The sequence below is a fragment of the Alligator sinensis genome, unplaced genomic scaffold, assembly GCF_000455745.1.
Source record: "Alligator sinensis unplaced genomic scaffold, ASM45574v1 scaffold970_1, whole genome shotgun sequence".
NCBI lineage: Eukaryota > Metazoa > Chordata > Crocodylia > Alligatoridae > Alligator > Alligator sinensis.
In genome coordinates, this window is record NW_005842094.1 from 2,312,567 (window position 1) to 2,334,286 (window position 21,720).

General features: G+C 44.2%; 1 protein-coding gene across 4 annotated transcripts in view; it reads left to right on the forward strand.

Annotated features, from left to right (window-relative positions):
• CDH26 (cadherin 26) overlaps window positions 1-21,720 on the forward strand; it is a 36,015-nt gene that overhangs the window by 8,612 nt on the left and 5,683 nt on the right. For 3 of the 4 annotated variants that reach the window (XR_003094208.1, XR_003094209.1, XM_025204715.1), the window contains exons 4-13: window positions 7,586-7,648; window positions 8,773-8,895; window positions 10,678-10,839; window positions 12,638-12,785; window positions 14,406-14,572; window positions 14,751-14,882; window positions 17,393-17,578; window positions 17,719-17,987; window positions 19,230-19,372; window positions 19,790-20,023. Coding sequence is in view for 2 of the 4 variants with exons in the window: in XM_025204715.1 (XP_025060500.1) it covers window positions 7,586-7,648; window positions 8,773-8,895; window positions 10,678-10,839; window positions 12,638-12,785; window positions 14,406-14,572; window positions 14,751-14,882; window positions 17,393-17,578; window positions 17,719-17,987; window positions 19,230-19,372; window positions 19,790-20,023 (1,627 nt within the window). In the remaining 2 variants the exon portion in view is untranslated. Of the gene's footprint in view, window positions 1-6; window positions 4,507-7,585; window positions 7,649-8,772; window positions 8,896-10,677; window positions 10,840-12,637; window positions 12,786-14,405; window positions 14,573-14,750; window positions 14,883-17,392; window positions 17,579-17,718; window positions 17,988-19,229; window positions 19,373-19,789; window positions 20,024-21,720 lie in introns of those variants that run through there. The other variant, XM_025204716.1, reaches the window with a different exon arrangement.

Below are 21,720 nucleotides of genomic sequence, written 5' to 3' on the forward strand. Positions count from 1 at the left end.
GCTGGTTCTGCTGCCGCCGGCGGTAGGTGCGGGCTCGTCCCCGCGTCCCCGGGGCGTGCAAGGGCAAGTGCACGGGCGTGGGCGCGTTGCGATGGGAGGGTTGCACGCGAGATGCCTTCTTGCCCGTGGATGGGGAGCCCGATCCCCTGCTCCCCTTGCACTGGGAAGAGGCAGGGGCCAACGCCGCCGGGACCTGGTGGCACCTGGGTCCCGGGGCCTCGTTTCTGAGCCTGGGATCCTGGCAGCCAGGACCCCACGACCTGCGCTTTCATATGATTGCCCTTGTCCCATCAACCAGTTAATTGCATGATACTTGTAGAGGGGGCTTGGGGTGCCAATTTCCTTTGGTCTACTTGACTTCAGACTCCCCCGGCTCACTAGTCCCTTCTCCCCATCACTAATCCCCGCTCCCCGTCACTAGTCTCCTCTCCCCGTCACTAATCCCCGCTCCCCGTCACTAGTCTCCTCTCCCCATCACTAGTCCCTTCTCCCCGTCACTAGTCCCCGCTCCCCATCACTAGTACCTGCTCCCTGGCACTAGTCCCTTCTCTCTGTCACTAGTTTTCTCTCCCCATCACTAGTCTCCTCTCCCCATCACTAGTCTCCTCTCTCTGTCACTAGCCCCTGCTCCCTATCACTAGTCCCTGCTCCCTGTCACTAGTCTCCTCTCCCCGTCACTAGTCCCCGCTCCCCGTCATTAGTCTCCCCTCCCTGTCATTAATCCCCACTCCCTGTCACTAGTCTCCTTTCTGTGCTTTGGTGCTCCCGGCTGCGCAGAGGCATCAGGCTTGCTTCACCCTCTTGGAAGGGGCTATATCCTTTATAGCCAGAGTCCCTTCCTGCCTTGTAAGGTGAATGAGCATCACAAAATTACTACCGTGGTGTAAAGGAGTCTCAGTCATGGGCTAGGGCTCCATTGTGCCTGGTGCTGCATGAACAGCAGAACAAAAGGATGCCACAGAGATCCTGTAGTCCAAATATAAAATGATGGGGAGAAGGGAATATAGACAGACCGACATGTGAGTGCAAGGAAACCAGTTAAGCTATGTTGATCAATATGATAGGCAGTGGTCTTTGCATCTGTGGTCTAGGTATTAAAGTTGTGGTCCATCCTCACTGGGGTTTGTGCATTTGCTTCACTCAAAGTCTTTCTCCAGGATCCAGCTTCTAGACAGGTGCAGGGAGAGGCCATAAACTTGACTGTTAAATAGGCAGGTTGGGGGGTGTGTTATTCCTTCCATTATGACCTGTCAGAGTAGAAGCTGTATCAAGTAGGAGCTGCATTTAAGGATTTGCTGGTACGCTTGTCCTGCACGGCAGATGCCTGGGACAGACTCCTGTCGCGCTGTACAGCTGAAGTGCTAGTTGTACAGCTGCCTAACTCCTGTTTTTGGCACTCCCGCACCAATTCGGACTCCACGAACCTCCATGCAGTGAACTAGATGCACCCTGCTCACCTGTACGGGCACTTGCTAGTAAAACCGAAGGACGCAGTGGGTCCTTCTGTGTTTTAGTTCAATGCCTTAAACACCGAAGTACTTGTTCAGGGAGCAGCAGATCCAGGTTTTAAGCTCCCTTCGCTCAGAGGGGGATTGAACCCTGCATTTTTTGCTTATCAGCAAGTAATTCTTATCAGCAGATCAAAGGTTTGGCATTATCCAGACCCTCCTCCAGGGAACCTCCAAAATGAATTGATCTTGATAAACAAGTCACTCAGTCTCTTGAAGTAAGGGGCTCCGTTCTGTTGGACTGGCCTCAAGTTAAGAATATATCTACCTTACTGTCCCTGAAGCTTTGCCCAAAATACAGTCTCTCCTGTTATCCCAAGCATGTGCCATTTTGGCCTACTGTGCCACCGTAAGCTATGTGCTATGGCAAAATGTTAAGCCCCTTGAAAGGGGAGCTAAGAAGTCTAAAAGACAACTTCAGTCTCTGGCAGAGTTTATCATATTGGCCTGATTGCCCTCCCCAGAGTGTAGCTGGCTTAGCAAGTGAAGAAAATAGTGGGTCAGTGTCTCCAATCCAGACTCCAGTAAAATGGAGGATGATAGGAGCTGTATCTTCAGTACAAACTGCAGACTTGTGTCAGATAGACAGGACTCTCTCTGAAGCTGAAGGTACCATTCAAGTCTTGATCTGCCTCCCTCCGAACAGGTGCCAAATCCAACCCGATTTAAATAAGTACCACTGTTTCAGTGTAATTTTCATGCCATTCTCCCAGCTCTACTTACCACCCTGTGAGTGGCTACATTTTTAACCTATTTTCTTAACTGAGTGTTTGCTCTGTAACTTAAGAAAAATTTTAAGATGGCAATCGATAGATTGCAATCTGGAACAGATCCTAAGCCACTACTAAGAGCTTTACCGAAGTCATTTGAGCGATGCCAGTTTATACCAACCAGGAGTCTTGCCCTTCATTCCTGACCTGTATTTGATGCCACTTTGTTTTGAAGAATTAAAAAAGACCACTAAAATTCATATGGGCTTATATGAGCTAGGATTTTTTATTTCCGTCTTGTTAGTCGCTAGAACTCGGGTTCTCCAGGGAATGGTTGCAATTGTGGGTTGATGAGATTAAACTGACAACTGCATGTTCCTTCTGAGTCAAAAGAATAAGCTTGGCCTGAGCAGGTTTTTTTGGCCTGAGCAGGAGGGGGGTGGGGCTGATGGGGGCTGCAAGGTTGGGGGGGCTCCAATCCACGCCCCCTCCAGCTCAGGCCAGGCAAACCCTAGCCAGCAGCTTGCTCCCCCTCCCCTATCCACCCTGCCTTCCTGCAGACAGGCCCAATCCTGCACTAGATTAACCCTAGGGAGCACAAATTCCCTACGGCACTCCAAAGTGGAGCGCCTTCATCTGATCCCTCCTTTGATGAGGGTTAATTTGTTGTAGGATCGGCCACTTTAAAAGCGCTCTGCAGCTGTGCACATGTGTCACGGCGTGGCTGTAGAGTACTTTCAGGGGGCTGATTACATGACAAACGTAATTTCTGTCTGTGCCCTGTGCCCTGTGCCCTGTGAGTGCTTATCCTCAAAACAATATGAATAGTCTTGCTACACACAATAGTTAGGACAGTACTGATCCCACTGCTTGCATGAATGATTGCCAGGACTATGTAGGAGTGCAAGAGGATTGTCCTGCAATTGCCATGGCAAAACTCATGAAAATAATGTCTATTCAGACACTAATTTCTATGTGTAATCAATCTTTCTGTACCCAAAAGTCAAGGTAAACATGCACCGGCTTTATATATGCATTCGTGCACTTAATGTGCACTTTAGTCAGACTTCAACATCTGCCCAGCTATACACATTTAAGTGGCTTACGCTAAATACGTGTAAAATTACAAACTTTGTTAGCACTATCATGGCCAAATGACGGTTCTAGTCACATGGACGTGCAGCTGCCAAATTTATATGTATATTGTGGTGGCTGCATACACAAATCAGCTCTGCAGTTGCCTTGAAAACTGGCTAATGCTAAAAAGTTATAACATACAAGATGAAATGAGCTTTTCTTAAATCACACTTCCTCAAATGGATCTTTCCCTTAATGTCTCAAATGATAGTAAAATATTTATAAAGGTAGTGCAATTCCTCTAGCTATTTTAGGCTCAAGCATAGCACAAAGTGTTCTTCTGGCGGGGGAATAAGAGCTAGGTCTTTAAAAAAGTATTTGAATGGCCCTGATCCTGGCAGAATTTATCCAGCCAAGTAATCCTCATTTAGCTTTGCTTCAATTTTTCTCTGGGGGACATTTTTGGAAAGGCAGTTGTATAAAATGGCAAAGACTCCTTAAGGGAAAAAAAAGAAGCTTGAGAAAGAAAGAGAAAACATTTGTAAACACCAACGGTAGACATATCCTTGAACGGACAATCTTGCCCTGGAAGGTCATAGTCCCAAGTCAAATGCAATAACAGATGAAAGGCAGATAAGGTTCTTTGGGTCAATCTGATATCTTTTTTAGACCAACTTAAATAGCTGGAAGAGAACACACCAACTGCAGAGACTTCCTCAGCCTGACCAAGGGGTTTTAAACCTAAAAGCTTGCTAAAAATTTCACCCCCCAGCCATTTAAGTTGGTTTAGTACAAGATATCAGAGTCACCCAAAGAACCTTGTGTGCCTATGTCCTTAGTCCAACACAGCTACAACCTATGCCCCTTATAACTAATAAAAATAAGAGATAGCTGGGCTAATACAGAGGCACAGGAAAGTCAAGTGCATGCTGAGGATCTGCTAAACTGATCATATAGAAACTCTTCCTCTGGGCTCAAAATAGAATTTATGAAGTCTAAAGTCTGGATTCTTCAAATACAGTCTCCTTTTTTTTAACTCTGTTATCCTCCCTTTCATTTCCTCTATTTATTGTAATATTCTTGTAGCGCACATTGATTCTTGTTCAGCATGGAAATTCCCCTAATATGTAGCAACTAAATCATTTCTCCTTTCTTTACTTACTCCCAAACCTGAGAGATGCGTATGACCTGAAGTCAACTTCTAATGCAAGGTGAGCTTAGTCAGATCTAGTTGTGTCTAGGAAGACTACAAGCCTTTCAGCCACCACTGAATTGTAATACATTTCCTCTCACTTTGCAAAAGAATAATTTACTTATTTTTAATTTCCGTATTTCCTTCTCTGCCAAATATGACTCTAAGGTTTAGCTCTTCCTTATGACAGCAATATTTCTCTAAGATTCTCGTTTTGTTGAACATCTAAGATCAAGTATTTGGCTTCTCAGCCTTTTTTTTTTTTTTAGGCTCTGATCAAACATAGCTCCTTACTATCTCCATGCCAGCCACATTGTCAGAATTGGCTGATATAATAGGTTTCACAGTGTACTGTTAGAAAATGTTTCCTGTTATGCTATGAAAAGTACTTCCAGGTTTCTGTTCACGGCGGGAGCTCTCCTTAACAGCCAGTCTGGTAATGGCACAGTAAATGCCACTGAAGTAAGTTCCTACCTTGTACCCTATTATTGATCAGAGCTCTGCAATTTGTTCAGCTCTCAGTTTCAGCACTGTTCAGTTTTTTTCCTTAAAGCACCTTTCAGGAGAGCGGGGGAGCGGGGGCAGAGGTGGGGCACGGGAGCAGGGGAAATGGAGAGAAACATTTTACCTCTCTGGAGTCCCGGACCAGATGCTCAGTGCACATAAATCACTATAGCTTGACTGATTCCAGCCATCATTAAAGCATCATTAAAGAATGCCTGAAAAATCCATTGTAATGCAAATACATTTCCATTCGCAAAAACGTCCTTTTTGAACCAAATAACTTATAGAAAGAACCATTCAGGCTGGTCCTTTCTACGTGCTTTGAGAGTATGTGTTTTTTGGAGCAAGCCGGCATGTTCCAAAAGCTAGATTCTTACCTGCGTTTGCGAGCCCCTGGATGTAAAAGGGGGAACCGGAGATCGCTGACCATTTAGTTATACAGGAGTAGCTTTGCACATCCTTGTACTTGTAGGGGCTTCAGTTGGGAAAACGTTAAGGTAATAACAATCTGCAAAACAAATGCAGAGCAATAACAATACAGGAAAACAGAGAGAAGCTGACACCAGATGAGATCCAGGAGAGCAGTACTCCTTGCTCCCGGCACTCCTCACAGCCGCTTTCTAGAAACATACCTACCCTATGTCAATAGAAAACGGTATCCTTCCTTATTTAACTTAGTATGGCAAGAAAACTTTTGAAAGGATAATCTCTTGTGTTGGCACAAGGTGTAATCACAACGCTTTATCTACAACTGAAGCACAGTGTTAAATTGATGGCACAAGGAGTGAAGCTACTCTTGCAGGTCACTTTGTAGGCACCAAATTAGATTCCAGTTTTGTGGTTACAACTAGTGCCTGGAAAGAAGATATTTGCTTCTTATTTGCTGAAGATATAACCCCACTGGATGCCCAACAGAAATCTTTTATGCTACGCTGGCAATATTTTGTATTGTAGATTTTCAGTTTCTAGAGGAGCCTAAAGGATTTAGGTACTCTCTCTCATTGCAACCTTTCAGATTCCTTTCCTCTTTCAAGGAGTCAACCTCAGACCAAGTGAAGTTGAGGGATGTTAAGCTGAATAGCACCGGACTCTTTCTGTCCCCCATTATACCAACCTCAGTTGGCAATGGTAGGCCAACTTGAGTGCTTCGGAAAACTATCCTACTCAGTGGGTGCGTCTACATGAGATACTTAATGTGCAGTAGCCTCATAACACTGTGCAGTAGTGTGTTGTAGCATGGACAGTGCTAATACACTACTGGGCAGTATTATTAGGCTATTGCACAGTAGCATCACTAAAAAGGCATTCGCCGGTGCTAGTGCGCAGTAACTCTAGTTTCTACACATTTATTTGGTACTTGATTAACAAGTACTAAACTGAATGTGCAGTAACTACTAAGCATTAATGAACATATAGACACACCCAGTGGGTGCATCTACACATGTGCTTTACTGCAGAGCTGACTAATTAGCTCCACACTAAAGTGTCACCGTTTACACGTGCACGCATATTAGGGCACAGTAAATTAATTAATTCCTCTGTAGGATGGTACTGTCCAGGAGAAGTATTATCCTACAGCACAGTCATTAGTGCACCGAAATGCACGTGCATGTGTAGATGGTGACTGGGACTGGCTGGGGCATGATGGGGCTACAGTGTGGGGGTTGCCTGCCAGCTAGCCCCCATACGGTAGCACCCTCGTTCCCCAGTCAGTTCTTCCTCATGGATCAAAGTGGCCCTAGGCTGGCAGGCTGACCCTCCTGGCCCTTTGCCAGCCTGGGCCTGCTCCACCCTGGCTCAATATGCTACAGTCTCAGGTGCACATGTAAATGCTGTGCCTGGGAGAAATAAACTCCAGAGCTAACTGCGCCAAAGTTTATTTCTGCATGCTAATTGCACACTTAGATGCACCCAGTGGCCGTGTCCACATGAGCATGGACGTTTGGCTCCCCGGAGTCAGTTAGCAGTGGGACATCTTGTGCTGCCACTGCTTGTGCTGCTCTGCTTGTTTATGCATGGGGTTTTTGACCTGTGGATATCCCAGGGTCAACAACCACCCCCCCGCGTTACTACCTTGCAGTGCAGAGAACAGTTGAATGTGCAGTATGTGGCACCACAGACATGTCTATGGCACCATATGCCGCATGGCTGCACACTTCTGGATGTGGCCACTGATTTCTTTCAGGAACAACAGTAAAAGCAACTTAATTAACTTAGAGATAGAAAGTAGAGAAACAGTTGATCTCTGAGTTGCACAAGATTGGCCTTGTGTATCAGGATCTTTGCATTTTCTAATGGTGGTTTGGGCTGGGAACGTTAGCTAAGTAAAAGCTAAGTATGGAATTGGGCATGGGGTAGTAATAATGCAGAAAGACTACAATAAGCTGACATTAACACTTCTAACTTCTGTACAGAGAAAAGCATATTTTATCAACCAGTTTTATACTCATATATATCTGGTAAGTACTTGAGCCAGTTGTTCTTTGAACTTGTTTTCAGGTGATAAGGGCACATGCCTTCTGTTGGGCAAGCTCACGTCTCATTAACATTTTGTAATCACTATTCTCCTAATTGTCACCATTTTGTTTTATAAGGTTACTTGTGCCAGCAGCTTGCCTTATGAGAAGGAGGATGTCACCCGAGAACTTACCAATGAGGTTTGTAATTCAAGTTATTTCGTAAATGAGATCTCTGAAGTCAGGATTGGAAAGATAGGTAAACTTCAGCTTGGTTTACTTACAAGTCACCAGTCACCAGGAAGTGAGAAGGATGAGGCAGAATTAGTTATAATGCATGTATCAAAAGCCTTTATCACTAGCGGTCTACTTAATTCACAATTTCTGTGGAAACTGCAAAAAGCTGCTTATTGCTTTGCATTGCATTGTTGTTTATTGCATTGTTGCACTGTCTGCAGTTTCCTGCAAAATCAACCTAACCCGCCCCAGCATATTTTTCATATAATATTCTGTGTTCAAATGTCCCAATGCTTACTGCAGTACAAAGACAAAGCGATAATCACTGTAGGGATAGATCATGTGATTTAGAGTTACTGTCTGTTAGTAACATAGACTAAGCAAAGGCACCAGTCACAGTGAAGTGAAAATGTTTCAGCGCCATCTTTTAAGAAGCTAAATGCAATGCGGCAGTCTGAAGTTGAGTGAAAAGAAATAAAACTACGCTAAATACATTTCTGCTCAGGATCATGTAATGCAGTTCTCTGTAGGAACCCTGCATTCTGATGGTGGTAAATTGTTTTGTTCATCTTGCAACATGACTCTGGATGTATCAAGGAAAAATAGTGTTGATCGCCATTTATAATATATTTAGATTTTAATTTAATACTTAGCTTTATAATAACATTATAAATTATGATATAATCTACTTTCTTCAGAATTTGCTATTAAATTATATGGTATTATTATCATTACCAACATTATTATGCCTGTGTCTGTTAATTTGTATATTTGGGAAAAGGCCAGGTCTCACTAGTGGGGGTATTGCATAGTAAGCTGATAAATCACTTCCCTCATTTTGTCTGTTGTACTGAATATTAGGCTGGGGTAATAGGAATGGAGAGGGGGAGTGGGGAGTCAGGAAATGATCAATTCTAATCTTAGGTCTATTGATAACTTTAACTCAACACTAGGTTTATTACAATTTCACATTTGGTTATATCTAAATTTTGCTTTTCTGATTAAATCCTGTGTCAAGAGAAGTATTCTGCAGTAAGAAACTAGAGTATGTGAGTTTTGTGTCACTAATGTACTGTTCTACCTAACAGGCATCAGAGCTTTATCGATCAGACAGTCTACGTCCTCTCCGGCGCACAAAGAGGGCATGGGTTATCACCACTATGGAGCTTCAGGAGGAGGACAAAGGACCATTTCCCAAACTTGTTGGAGAGGTAATTAAAAACAAACCAGAAAACCCCATGAAACCAAAAGCAGACACCAAACACACAACACCATCATAAAACACACATTTTAAATGAGAATTTTGCCCACTTTTCTCTGTCATATGAGGAGGTCCTTACAAAATCAGTGGCTGAAGTGGCAGAGAATTAGCACCACTATATTTGCTTACTGTGGAACATGCTCTTTTTAAAGATTCAGAGTGTCTTCTTTTCACATCGTATCAGACAGAAATACAGGCTAGATCAGGATAGCTCCAATAAGCAGTCCAATATTTCATCCCTGACAGTTTCCCACCCCAGTTGCTTTTGGGGAAGGTTAAGAAACCCTGCAATGCACAATTCTGTAATGAACTTGTGTCCAGCTATCCCCCAAAGCAACCCTTTGGGCTCTGCCAGAGCCCCACAATCACCTAGGCTCCAGTCTTAAGCAAAAGTCTGCATATAGAAGTCACAGCCCTCTGGATAGGTCTGTGGGAGCCCACGTCTCCCAGGGCAGTCAAAGATCAAGAAGAAACAAAGATTACAAGAGCGTGGCATGACTCTTTTTTTTTCTCAGAGCTTCCGACAGGCCATGGCACAACTCAGTGCTGCCAGCAGGTTTCTAGTTTTCCATTAGGTCCTCCTGTCCCTCAAAGGGAAGCACAGGTGGGCCTAACGGCCAGCGAAGCACTTCTGCCCACCTCCCCAGGAGCCAAGGAGCAGATACCTGCCCTCCCCTGCCCTCCATTTAGGGCCTTTGCCATAGGTCTGACATGCTTCCTTACAGGTGTGGTAGGGCAGGGCTGTTTGAAGCCATAGTTGCTCCTTAATCCCGTCCTGTGTGGTGTGGGATTTGTAGCAATCACATATTTGCCCAGGAAAAAGTGTCTTCCTAACCATTAATTCCTAAGGCATTGAGGTTTATATAGGGAAGAAAATCCACAGGGAATTAAGCCTGTATTTGTATATGCCTTCTCCTACTTAACAAGAATCTTTTGTTTCTCATCTGTAACGGGACTTCACATCTGACCCAGGGCTACTTACTTTTTTAATAGCCTTGTGCGAGAGACTTTGAGCAAAGTCCAAATCAACTGTTACTTCCCTTTTACTTGCTATCTCTGGACACATTCAAAGAATTCAAGGGGAGAGGTTTCTAACAGGAACAGGCCTAGTCTTCCCTAGTGGATTCATTTAGGCATTTGTTTTTAATTGTGGTTTTTCAATTCTGTTTTTAATTGTGGTTTCAACCAATTTCATGGGTACTGATGTGATGTTTGCGGCTCAGTAATTGTTGCTCCCGGTGCCTCTTTTAAAGACAGGTGTATTAGTCTAGCCACTGATTCTAATGAGATGCAATAGATGGTTGATAGCAGCTCAGATATTTTTTTGTTAAGCTGGTTCAGGACGTGCGTGTGTATCATCCTGAGCTGGTGACCTGTTGTTCTTTAACATATCAGTTTGTTACGACTGCTCTTTTGAACCATTTCTGTAGTAGGCCTTCATTAGAGCCCAACTGAATTGTCTTTCTATCAATTGGTATCACGGTCTTAATATCAAGGCCTTGATCACTACTGTTAAGATTTTTCTATTCCAGGCAAAATACCTAAAAATTAACCCATACATCATTCATTCATTCTCCAAATGGGAGGCACACAACCATGATTACAGAGTGCATCAAATCAATACATTATCTTAACATTTTGATGGTATCTCTTTAAAACCTTTGAATTTGGTGTTGAAACTTCATCCTTCTAATGTGACCAAATTTTCACTACTATTCTGTTTCTTTTGTAGCTGTTCAATAACAATACAATCCACCATTTCGCAGCATATCTAATCAGTGGACCTGGAGTAGATTTGTACCCAGACATTGGGTTGTTCAGTATAAAAAATGATGCCGATGGGCACATATATGTACATCGCAGCATTGATAGAGAGAGAAACTCCTCTTTTTTGGTAAGTATAGTTTGATAGAACAAACGCATGGAACCTCTGAATTGTTCTCCTAGTGCTAAATATTTCACATGAAAGAAAAATTGCAATAATAATTTCAAGTCTATATTTGTTTCTACCTTTGAGTTGCTATAATATTTGTATAGCCAATGGTGCCTATACAGATGACTGGATTATTTAAACATCAATCAGTGTCAAAGCTTAGCTTTTTTTTTTACTCTTTCTGTAGTTACAATGACTGTACTATGAACCAGATCACACCCTAAAGGTGTGATCTGGTTCATAGTAGACTTGTTCAAAATATCAAGATAGTTTACAGGCATAGAAGCCAAAAAACTGCATTGTAAAAACAAAACTCTGAATACTGTCAGTACTACAGTGCTGTTGCTTTGATACTGGAGGCAAGCTTCTGCTGTGGCATATATGAAGTGTCCATGATGATTATCGAAGGAGTTGAAGACTTATGATGAGCTTGCGTTAGGGTAGTCAAAAGGCTGCCCTATAAGGCCCCGTCCAGATGAGCGCGGCCGTGCGGTGCCACATTCTGCACGTTCCATTGCTCTCTGCATTGCAAGGCAGCAGCATGGAGGGGTTTTTTTGACCCTTGGATATCCAGGGGTCAAAAAAAAAAAAAACCGGGGAGAAAAAAAAGCGGAGTGATGCATGCAGCGGCAGTATGCGCTGCCTGAAGGCTGGCCAGAGCCACCCTCGGCTGCCAGCCAGGCTTCACGTGGCAGGAGCACTGTGGCTGCAGCTCTGGGAGGCCCACAGGTCCCCAGGTAAGGCTGCTGGGGCCAACCCAGTGCTGGTCCCAGTCTCCCCTACCCCACCCAAGGTAATTTGCCATGTGCCAGTGCGCACGTGGCACAGGCATTCCTCGGGGACAACTAGCAGCGGTGCAAGGTGAGCACCCGGTAGTTGTCTCCAGGAAACCAAATGTCCACGCACATCTGGACACAGCCTAAGAGGGAGCACTTTATTATTGGGCAAACTGAACAAACAGTTTGGATTATGTATCTGCTCGCAGGTGTCTTCTGTAGATTGCAGCTGCCTCGTAGCAGTTTCCCTTCTGGATGTTCAGTATTTCATGGTGCTTTCTGGACAGAATTCTGCCGTCTGGGTTAACCAGATTAAATCTTTTTCCTGATGAGATGAACATGTGAACACGTCAGGACAGAAGTTCAAGCTATTTGTTTCAGTCCACGAATGTCTGCAAATGGGAGTTCAAAACTTAATCACTCAAGTGTTCATGGAAAGGAAACCTACAAGGGCCACAAATTTAGCTAGAGCAAATTCAGTGCATCATGCAAGTCATGATTACTGATATTTTCCCACTTTTTATTGCTTGTTCCTTATTCCCATCTCTCTCATTTTAAATATGTATTAAGAGCCAGCATAAGAGCTCTTTAAACTGTATTTGCTGTTAAAGTTCTTAAAAACTCTTTGCTTGCTTTGGGTAGGTATGAACAAAATTGTTGCATGATCAAAACTGAGTCCATATGATTAGAAACTAGGGTAAAAAATCTAGCCCATGAAAGAGCTGTATTCCCTTGTCTGTGGCTTTTCTGAAGTGCACACAGCTGCATTTTCAGTTTTTACAAAATGTATGAAGCATTCACTTTTTATTCTCAGTTCAAAGGATAACCGAACCATGCTTACTTAGCCAAGTGGAGTAACTTTATTATTTGTTGGTGAAGCAAAACAAAGGCATTATCAGGTTATAATTGAAACAGGACACAGCAAAATGTGTCCTGCCTGCTTCTGAAATTTAACTTGCTGTCTTCATCGGTGTGCATTTTAGATACGTTTTGATGTTACAAACAAGAAGACTGGTGAAAAAATAGACACATCTTTATTCTTCAGAATTAAGATTAAAGATATTAATGATAATGCACCTGAGTTTCCTATGGCAGAATATAATGTTATGATAAAAGAAAATCACAGTGCAGGTAAGTAGATGTATAAGGGACATCATTGGCTTATTCCTGGCTATATTTTAAATTGCTTTTCTTCTCCCTGGATTGTAGGCAAACATAGATTGGTTCAGGGACTCAATGAACAACATCCCATTCCTGTTTGAGTCAGAAGTCATATACCGTAATATATATTCCCGGTTAGTCTTGAGGGTGCTGTTTCTGTAAACAGTTGCTCCTAGGTATATTGCTTGCTACTATAAGTAATATGACTTCAATCTCATCCAAAACCTGCCAGGATGTGCAGGGATATTGTAAATCTCTCCCTCAGTCACCCCTTGTGACTTCAGTGTTGTTACATTAACCAAAGAGATAATCAGTCTGAAATTCATACTTATATGAAAAATGCAAGAAAAGAGGGAATGACGTATTTTTGGTGGAGTTGCCTTTAATCTGACTCTGAATGGTGTTGCCAAGAATGAGTCTTAAAGTAGAGTCTCTTTCAAGTTTAGACGAGCTTTATAATGAATGCTTCCCTTAAACATCTTGGTGCAAATGCACTTTAACCCTAAAGTTTTTGCTTACATTGACTCTAAAAGGAGACCGGACAGGGACGGTAGCTCTTCAAAGCTCTTAGGTCTTTTACCTGTCACAAGGTTCAGAAGTCAATGACAGTACAAAAAATGGAGAGGTCATAAAGAGAATAAAGAGAGAACCTATGAGATGGGAAGTAGGCAGGGTTGATTCAGGTTGGAAATAGTTGTGGGTCATATGCTCCTCAAGACTATAAGACTATAAGAAAATATGTGCAGTGGCACTGGAAAAACACCTATTGACTTCAGTGAGAATAAATAGTCCTCAAGACTATTTATAGTGAGAATAAGACCTCCATAGATGTAATCCATATCCCATTCCTTTTACAGTCCTCAGTACAGCATGATTGTCTTTCATTCTCCAGGGCTCCGCGTAGGCCCTTTAACCAGCTTTTTAAGGGGCAAACTTCAGAGCTATGAGCTGGGAGCTGTAAGGTGTATACAGCACCTTACATTATAGAACCAGGCCTTTGTATCTTTACAGATGATGAACAAACAGAAATGTAGAGAGATGTGCTCAGCGGTAGCAGTGATGGGAGCACCCGGTGGTGGGGTTAGTTTCTTCAAGGCTGATGGACAGCACGCCTGGATTAAAAACTGATGAACCATTTATTTCCAGAAACACTGAAATCCAGTGACTACATAAGAACTGCCATTTAGTGGATCAGACCATAGGTGCACCCAGTATCCTGTGACAGAGAGTGGATACCAAAAGGGAGAGTGAACAGGGTGTGAGCAGGGTTTTTTCCACTGTCCCTCTGTTTTACAGCCTCTAGCATATCCTTATTTGGTACAGTATTAGATACAGGCCGGTCTCCCCGGAGAGGTAGTTAAGCATGATTATAGAGGTAATTAGCATGGGGGGAGAAGAGGCAGGAGCTGCAGAGGCAAATGTCAGCTCACTTGAAGAGGCACATTGTGGAGGGATTGAGAGGACGTCTCTGTCAGACAAGCGGATGGTGAGGCAGGGAAGTGGTGGAACATGATAAGGGCCATTGCTAGGCCTGAGTAGCCCACATCAGTACTGAGCACTTGTAATAAATGCCTTGATTTTTCATCTTAGATGAGCCAGTACTCCAAATGACAGCCTTTGACAAAGATGAACAACGCACTGATAACTCTAGAGTGGCCTATTACCTCACTAAGCAAACGCCGCTCTCAGATGAGCCCAGATTTACTATTGATCCTACCAGTGGGCTGATACATATTTCAGGATGCCTAAATTATGCGGTAAAGTACATATTGCATTCTTTTATTTATTGTGTGGGTGCTTACTTGCCATGGGCATCTTTAGTCTGTGGGGCAGTGGGGCTCTCAGAGGTATGACTGGTTGAAAGGATCAGCATTGTAGCAATGATCAGAAAAATGAAGTCATTGTTTCTGAACCTGAACTGTTTTGTTTTTCCAGGCTGCCAGCTCTTTCCAACTCCTGATTGAAGCCAGAGACCATGGAAGCCCACGGATGTCGTCCACAGCAATAGTTAACGTTGCTGTTGAAGATTCAGAAAACAACTACCTGCCTGTGTTTCTTAAGGAAAAAGTGAGAAGAAAGTAGAGCTACTTTACTGAGTCTCCTGCAAAGGAGCACATTCAGTTGTGCAAAGTGTTGAGGGCACGCACTGGTGAAATTAGAAGCTCTTGGCGTCTTATTAAATCAGGCCCAAACGTGTTTGAATGTGGGGTCTGGATTAAAGAGCACTGAGTCAGGAAGGGAAAAAACCCTTTTGAAGGCCACAACAGCAGTGCCTGGGCGTTGTCAGCTGTAAATTTAGTGGCTCCTAGGAACTGAAACTGGCTTCTAAAAGGTGTTGATTAGTGCCATTTCTACATGAAAGTGCTAAAAAGCCTGGGGTAGTTCCTGGGGGAGTAGGACCACTTGTGTGGTTTGGTTTCATAGTCAGGATCAGGCCATTCCTACCACTTTTTCCTTCTACTCCAATGTATTGGTTGAATTAGGCTGCTTATTATAACTTTTTGGAGCACAGGCTGAATGTTACTAGAGTTTTACAACGCACCTTAGAGCCTGAGCTCTTAACTGTTTGTTGAATCCTACCTTTGCCGGACCTCGTGCCGAGAGGCAGAGGAGCTCCAAGAACCAAGGAGAACCAGACCTCTCCTCGGGATGCAGCCTTCCTGACTTCTCAGGGAAACAAAGATTCTCTGTTGGAGAAAGGAGTCCTGGCTTTGACCTGAAGTGAATGCAGTTGTAACCACCCACCTCTCTCTCGATCTCTAGGGAGCATGCTATCCTTCATCACAGCCTTTTCTATTTATTTATTAGTGGGACAAGAGCTGACAAATCAGCTTGTGAACAGGCACAGGATTTGAAGGTTGTAGCCCAACAAATATTTTCCATCCGTGTAACAAAAGATTAAAACTGGTTTTGTAACTTGCAAGTTCAAGCGTAGAAAGGTGGGAGACTTCATTGTTAGTTTTGGCAAAAAGGACTGAAACCACAGACTATAAGAAAATGTTTCTTCTTGGCAGTATTTGTCACACATTGCACAAAACAAACCTCTGGCTTAAGTTTCAAACCCGAAGGGGTATTCAGCTGTGGTCCGAGAGTTTGCTAGAGGTTGGTAGGACAAGGTTATATGCATTTGGCCTAGCAGGTTTAAAGGCAAGGTTTGGGCTTTGGGGGGATGAAGCCCACACTAACTTTGGGGCAAACCACCCAAGTGGTCCTACTCCCCCAGGAACTACCCAAACTTTGGGGCGAAGCATCCACACCAGAAGACAGGCGGGTGATCCAGGCTGACCTGGACAGGCTCAGCAAGTGGGCGGATGAGAATCTGATGGTGTTCAACGCCAATAAATGCAAGGTTCTCCACCTTGGGAAGAAAAACCCGCAGCATCCTTATAGGCTCGGCAGTGCTATGTTGACTAGCACTGTGGAAGAAAGAGACTTGGGGGTCATCATTGACCACAAGATGAACATGAGCCTGCAATGCGATGCGGCGGCTAGTAAAGCGACCAAAACGCTGGCTTGCATCCATAGATGCTTCTCAAGCAAATCCCGGGACGTCATTCTCCCCCTGTACTCGGCCTTAGTGAGGCCGCAGCTGGAGTACTGTGTCCAGTTTTGGGCTCCACAACTCAAAAAGGATGTGGAGAAGCTTGAGAGAGTCCAGAGAAGAGCCACGCGCATGATCAGAGGTCAGGGAAGCAGACCCTACGATGACAGGCTGAGAGCCCTGGGGCTCTTTAGCCTGGAAAAGCGCAGGCTCAGGGGTGATCTGATGGCCACCTACAAGTTTATCAGGGGTGACCACCAGTATCTGGGGGAACGTTTGGTCACCAGAGCGCCCCAAGGGATGACGACTAGGTCGAATGGTCATAAACTACTACAAGACCGTTTCAGGCTGGACATAAGGAAGAATTTCTTTACTGTCCAAGCCCCCAAGGTCTGGAACAGCCTGCCACCGGAGGTGGTTCAAACACCTACATTGAACACCCTCAAAAGCAAACTGGATGCTTATCTTGCTGGGATCCTATGACCCCAGCTGACTTCCTGCCCTTTGGGCAGGGGGCTGGACTCGATGATCTTCCGAGGTCCCTTCCAGCCCTAATGTCTATGAAATCTATGAAATCTAACAGCTATGCCCCTAGTAGCAGTGGTGATTTCTCTAGTCTACCAGGTACCAGTGTTATCCTTTACTTAGTGTTTAAAGATTGAGGCCGAATGGAGGTGGAGGGGTTGGGGTGAGGAGGAAATGAGACTCAGGAGCCCAAATGATGGCAGTTATCTTACATAAGTTAAGACTGAAAAAGATTCTACCAGTCTCTCTGAGTCCTTTAATTGAAATCTGATTGAACAGAGATCACCTAGCCTTGGGTATTCACAGCACCTCCTTTTTATTGATGAAGAGGGTCTGGCAAAGAGTGGGACCGGGAGCTGCTAGAACCATTGCAGATGCCCAAGGCTTCTGTATGAAGCAGATCAGAAGGACCTGGCATTGCAACCGTGATGCAGAACCTGGCCTGCCTGGCTAGATGAATGCAATGCTTCCTGATTAGACAGTGCTGAAACAATCCATTTTTTTCTTTCAGTATGAGCTGCAAATTCCAGAAGGCAAAGAACAGCCAGGTGTGCTGAGGCTCCAGGTGAAAGATCTAGATTCTCCTTATACACCTGCATGGAGGGCAAAGTACAACATAGTGCAAGGCAATGAAAAGGAAGAGTTCATGATTGAGACTGATCCTGAAACAAATGAAGGGATTTTAAGTGTTATTAAGGTAAGAGTATTGACTAAACCTGGGATGCTATAGCTACATCAATAATTTGAGCTGCTGCAATGTGGAAACATCTTCTCTTGTTTACAGAGAGAGAAAAAAAGTCATGATCACTAATGGAAGTTTCTGTTTGGGGTTTGCAGCCTTTGGACTATGAAGGTGCTATACAGAGGAGACTTGTCATTTCTGCTGTAAATGAGCAGCCTTTTTTTACATGCAATGCAAGCAAGAAGTGGAGCCATCCTGTCACGCCCATCACTGCATCTGTGAGTGTCAGCGTAGTAGATAGAAATGATGCTCCTCAATTTGACCCTCCCAAACTTATTCTTCGAAAAGACGAAGGCGTGAAGCCCGGGACGAAACTTGGAAAATACACTGCAGTGGATTCAGACGTGGTGCCAAATAAGATGAAGTGAGTGGAGACACTGTACATCTCGGCTGGGGAAGGCATTAAGAAGCACAGTGAGCTTTTTCATCATCAGCAAGAAAACCTCCTAGTGCTGCTGTTGTAAGGATGCTGGAGCTTCAGATTAACTGAATGCTTTTAGACTTGAGCAAAAAATGGGTGGTCCTACTTCTGCAGCAAAGGGCCTGATTTTGCCATCCTTGCTTGAATAAAGTGTCTCTTGTTTTCCAAAGGGAGTTTTGCTAAAAATGCTAAGGACATTATTTAGCCCACAGTATGGGCACAGAATTGAGCTCATAAACAAAATTATGGCACCTTTTGATGACTCTCTTCTGATTGAACTGGTATGGAAGTTAAATTACCTTCTTGCCCTAGCAGTTGTTCTTCCAGGTGAGGGATGAGGGATAAGCCATATTATTAGCAGGTGGAATACTGCCTATACAGGGTCTTCAGAATGTCCTTGTGCACTTTTAAACTTTACTAACTTAGGTTGTAGGTATGATAGAAACAATCTGTAAACGGCATTTAAAAGCAAATTTATTAAAGTTTTAGGACAACTAGAGTACACAATGCTAGACTTCATAAGTAATAACAAATTTAGTCTTAAGTAAGATGGAGCGCTGTGCCACTACGCTCTGAATGTACGACAGTTCCTAAATGACTTTTTCCCAGAGAAGTAGCTAGGCAGAGGTGGACCAATTGCTTGGCCGCCTCATTCACCTGACCTGTCACCGTTGGACTTATTTTTATGGGTGCATGTTAAAAAGTGTAGTTGACTTGTCAAAACCACATTATTTGGTGGAACTTAGGGCTAGGATCACCAATGTAATTAGTGCAGCAACTTAAAAGCAATTGGGAAACATTTTCAAGGAGTTGGAAGATAGGATTGAGCACTGTATCATGATGGATGGTGGTTTTGTTGAAATCCAGGATTGTGTACTCTAGTTGTCCTCAAACTCTAATACATTTGCTTTTAAATGCCATTGACAGATTGTTTCTATCATACCTACAACCTCAGTTATTAAAGTTTGAAAGTGCACAAGGACTTTATGAAGACCCTGTATGGCAGCCTTTTGACTGGTAAACAAAAAAGTAGTCCCTACTGACTTCTCCATTTTTCACCAAAAATCAGCACTAACAAAAAATTGGGAACCCCCACTGTTGCATCATTTGGTGTCTTTCATAATGATATTTGACCCCCAAAGAGATTTTAATTATGGGGCTTTGGAACCTCTTTGTCTTTCTTAGATACAGAGTAGTTCATGACCCAGCCGGGTGGGTGAACGTCGATGAGAACACTGGACTTGTTACTGCTGTAAAAGAGCTTGATCGGGAATCCCCATATGTGAACAACAGTCTGTACTCCATTATTGTTCATGCTGTTGATGATGGTAAGTTCCTGCACAAACCAGAGAAAAATGCCACCATTCCTGAGCAAGTGCTTTAAGTTGTGACCTAAGGGGATGAAAAGTGTAAAATAGCTCCTACTATCAGGGTGAAAATGAACAAGGAGAAGAGCTCCCTCTACCCCCGCTGTTTTGGGAAGCGGGGATGCTGGAGCCAGGGTAGTGTGAGGACGGTATGAGCAGATCGTGGGGTCATTCATTTTTATTGTTCAGAAAGTACATTTGAGATGCTAGATGGGACAGAAATACAAAGTACTGCTCGTAAACTGAAGAATCATAGTGCAGAAAATCCTAATATCTTTACACCTTACTAACTGAATAATAACGCAATTTGGGAAGAGGAACCACACCAGACTCTTGGTTCTTGGCACTCTTTTAGTCACGCTCTTTCTTCCTGACTAGGTGTTCCACCTCAAACTGGCACCGGCACCATTCTGCTTTACCTGTCTGATATTAATGATAACATGCCAAAATTAGTTGCCCCATTCTTGGAAGTTTGTGACCAAGAAGGAATTATACCCCTCATCATAAAAGCTGAGGATAATGACTTGGATCCATACTCCGGTCCTTTCATATTTGAGCTGGCAGATAACTCTGACACTGTTAAGCATAACTGGAAATTAGGAAGGCGTTTTGGTAAGTTTTTTTTCCAAACGTTGTGAAATCCTTGCTTATGTTGTCATCCTCTGTTTCACAATGGCAGTCATCTTTAAAGCTTACAGTATGTTATCATGTAATGGGTTAAATTCTACACTTTGGTATCATTCAAGCTTGTGTTTTGAGGCCTCCAAAAATTCTGATGGGGTGGAAACTTTTCTTTTGAACTTTTCTTCTGATTATCAACATGTACATTGTGGAAATACATAGCATATATATAGACAGTACATAGAAGCATTGAACATGCTGGAAAGTGCTGCTGTTTTTTGGCTGTAGTAGCCAGAGGTTAGCACATACTAAACACATTTGTCCACATGGTTATCCAGTTTGCACCTGCAGTCTTGGTAGCTATATATCAAATCAACACACACCTGTGCACTTATCCCAGGGGTGGGCAAAGTCAGCCTACAGGCTGGAACCAGCCCATAGAGGGGCTTTGTCCAGCCCATGGCGGGTCCTTTGGTCCCACCTGGCCCAGGCGCCACCTAGCCATGGCGCGTCCTGCTGCCCCCTGGGCATGTAGCGAGCCTGGGGTGGCTCCATGGCTGGACTGCCTTTCTAGGCAGCCCAGGCAGTGGTGGCTCCTTCCACCTGCTGCTGCCACTGGCTCCAGCCCCGCAGTACCTGTGTGCACAGCCCCGACCCTGCACACCCTGTGCCTGCTCCGGACTCGCCTGTCCAGGCTCAGCAGTGGCAGCAGCAGTGGTGCTGGGCAGAAACTTGGTCAGCACAAGGGAAAAGCTGACCAGCTCAGGGGGGCACATGCGGGGGACTCCCATGTACACCACACCATACCCTCAAACCCTTCCCCACAAACCTCACAAATCCCACACCCTCCGCTACACACAATCATACACCCACCAAACACTGCACCCACCCACACCCTCCCTCACACCCCTCCACAAACCTGACACACTTGCACACCTCTGGGGGAGCCCCACTCACTGCTACACCCCCCCCACCACACGCGTGCACCCAGACAAACACCCCCAGTCACCCTCCTCCTCCCCACACCCTGCCACACCCACACATACCCCCCACCATCCCCAACTCATATCCACCCACACACACCCCACACATCTCTATAAAAATCCCATACCCACACACCCACAGCCACTCACACCTCCCCACATCCCCCACAAACCCCTTACCCTCCCATCTCTCCACACCCCTGCAATATAATAGAGTAAGACTGCATTTTGAGATATTATTCAATCACTTCTATATACACAATGCAAACACACACAAATCAGGACAAAAATATTTTTTAAAAATAAAATTAAAATATGTTATTGAGAATGTTACATTTTTAGCATATATATCTTTTTCTGATTCCAAGATGGCAAACCCCCTTCTCAGAAGAAGCACTTCTGGGGGTAAGGGGGGAGACTTCCAATGGCAAAGGTCAGGGGGCTAGGGGGAGGGACTTCCAGCCCCGAGTTGGCAATCAGGGGGTCGGGCTCTTGTCAAGGGGTGGGGGACCCTTGCGGCCCTTGACAGCCCACCAAACCTCATTAAGCAGCCCTTCAGCTGAAATAATTGTCCACCCTTGACCTGTCCTTGGGCATTCTGCTTTTTGGTGCTTCAGATAAGTTTTCCCACTTTGCATATGTAACTTAGAAGGACTCCAAGTGGAAGAAAACCCATCTGCCTCAGCACTGTGTTTTCAGGCTGTT